The sequence below is a fragment of the Trypanosoma cruzi genome, genomic scaffold, assembly GCF_000209065.1.
Source record: "Trypanosoma cruzi strain CL Brener 1047053516571 genomic scaffold, whole genome shotgun sequence".
NCBI lineage: Eukaryota > Euglenozoa > Kinetoplastea > Trypanosomatida > Trypanosomatidae > Trypanosoma > Trypanosoma cruzi.
The window spans coordinates 10,850-13,172 of NW_001849099.1; the positions used below are offsets into that span (position 1 = coordinate 10,850).

Sequence of the window (2,323 nt, forward strand, 5' to 3'; positions counted from 1 at the left end):
GTGACTGGTGTGGAGAGCAGCGACACTGCTGACTTGCCCCCAACGAGAGCCACGCACCACAAGCAGCACGACCAGTGACGGGGGAACCGGAAGGCACAGGGAAACAGGCAGCATCGAAGGCGTTATCAACGCCAGCAGAGGGACGAGGGATATCAGGCGCGACGGATCAAAAAGTGGACTCACCAAAGGAGGAAGCCGCGTGCAGCGCAGGTGCCACAAACAGTCGGTCACCTGTCGGTCACCAACAAACCGAACCTTCATCTCCCTCTACGAGTGGAAGTACTTCGACTTTGACCCCGGAAAAGGAACCCGCTGGGGAGCTCCATTCCAGCAATAACCAGCCATCTGGTGACGCGGTACCGAAGGAAGGAACGCAACATGAAGGTCTTGCTGGCGGCGAAACGCAAGTATAGCCCGCAACTACTAACGACGAATCGATTGGAACAGCACCAGCTGGCGACGGCGACAGCAGTACCGTGGCCTCCCACACCACCTCCCCTTTTTGCTCTTGCATCTTCCTGTGACGTGTGCGGTTGCTGCTGCGGTGGTGGCTGTGCGTGCATGAAGTGGTGTGCGCCGAATATGAACTAAGGCCCAATGCAACTGAACTGTTTTTGTGATGAATATTGGCTGCACTTCCCGTGGACCAACAATTCTCGTGGTGTGCGGGGACATCTTTCCCTTTATTGTTACTTTGGCCTTTTGGGCTGCTGTGTGCGCTGCATCTATTCTCGTGTTTGTGTGTGCGTACTCTCCGTGAGGGGAGCAGACACGACGGACCGCTCTCGCCGTGTGTGCCGCTCCTGTTTGCTTCTCCCTCTTCCATCTGTGTGTGTGTGCCTGGCTGCTGCTCTCTCCTCATGTGGTTTGCCCTCTGTGTGTGTGTCTGCCGCACCTCTCGTTTCCCCTGTTGCTCTCCATGTCTCTCACTGTGCAGATAAGCTCCACACCACTGAATGACCACACTCACGATGGTGACGTGCCGTCTGCTGTACGCCCTGCTGGTGCTCGCCCTGTGCTGCTGCCCGTCCGTGTGCAGCGAAGAGGCTAGGCAGGACAATACCACTACGACTACCACAACAAAGCCACCAACTACGACGACCACGACAACAACAAAGCCACCAACTACGACGACCACGACAACCACGACCACAACCACCACGACCACTGCGCCAGAGGCACCAAGCATTACGACTACAGAGGCGCCAACCACGACGACCACCCGTGCGCCGTCAAGTATTCGCAGAATTGACGGCAGCCTCGGCAGCTCTGCGTGGGCGTGTGCCCCGCTGCTTCTCGCCGCATCCGCGCTGGCGTACACCACTCTGGGCTGAAGAGGTGTGTGCGGGCTGTGCGTGCCAGCACTCAGCCACGGGGACATGTGCACGTCTACCGTGGTCCGATGTATAAAGTAAGAGTAATTATGATGATTGTGTTTTGCTTTGCTTGCTTCTGCTGCCATGCTGTGTGCTCCGCGTTGTGCACTACATCCGCCACGTTGAACGCATCCCAGACACACTCATATGCATGCGCACTGGAGCCTTGGGTTTGTTTTTTCTTGTTCTTTAATTCTTTTTTTCGTTGTTCCTGCTTTTATAGCTTCTGTGTTGTGGGGCGGTGTGCAAGTTCTGCAATTGTACTGATTCCATCTGTCTCATGTTGTGTTTGTTGCTGCTGCTGCTGGGCTGCTGCCGTTTGTTTTTGTGCGGTTGCTGTGCGTGGTGTAGCGGTCGTATTTCTCTCTTTGTTTTCGCTGCGTTGACGGGGAGTTGGTTTGTGCTGGAGGCTGCACGCAAGTGACGGGAGTGATGGCGATGATGGTGCCTGGCCGTGTGCTGCTGGTGTGTGCCCTCTGCGTGCTGTGCTGCGGTGCCAGCGGTGTCGGCCGATGCTGGGGATTATGATGTTTCTTGTGGTCATGGAACTTTGTGCGGAATTGGAGTTGGTGTTGACGGTGAACCCTCCGCCCGGTTGGTAGTCATGCATCTACTGGAGGTACAAAGGGTGAATGTTTTCAGGGAGGTGGAGGTGACTCTCCGGGTTCTGCTACACCCGCTTGCACATCGTCACCTGCCGATGCGGAGGAGTCCGAGGGTGGGGCTTTAAATGGCCCCAAGAAGGATGTATCCCGTGTTGAGGAGGACCCCGATGCAGCGCAGGACCCGCTACAACCAGGTCTCACGTTGTATCGGCAGCCGAGGTGATGGCGGCACAACCGTGAAGGAAGAGTGACTGGTGTGGAGAGCAGCGACACTGCTGACTTGCCCCCAACGAGAGCCACGCACCACAAGCAGCACGACCAGTGACGGGGGAACCGGAAAGC

At 56.7% G+C, this 2,323-nt stretch overlaps 1 protein-coding gene and 1 pseudogene across 1 annotated transcript, besides 2 other annotated features; both read left to right on the forward strand.

The window, feature by feature from the left end:
* Positions 1-2,323: a sequence feature (heterozygous, Esmeraldo-like haplotype).
* Positions 957-1,334, forward strand: Tc00.1047053459793.10 (mucin TcMUCI, putative; the record flags this gene model as incomplete). The annotated part of the gene is made up of 1 exon (XM_797591.1): positions 957-1,334. The coding sequence occupies one exon, from the start codon at positions 957-959 to the stop codon at positions 1,332-1,334; it is 378 nt and encodes a 125-aa protein (XP_802684.1).
* Positions 1,062-1,222: a microsatellite.
* On the forward strand, positions 1,809-2,323 carry Tc00.1047053459793.20 (annotated as a pseudogene; the record flags this gene model as incomplete).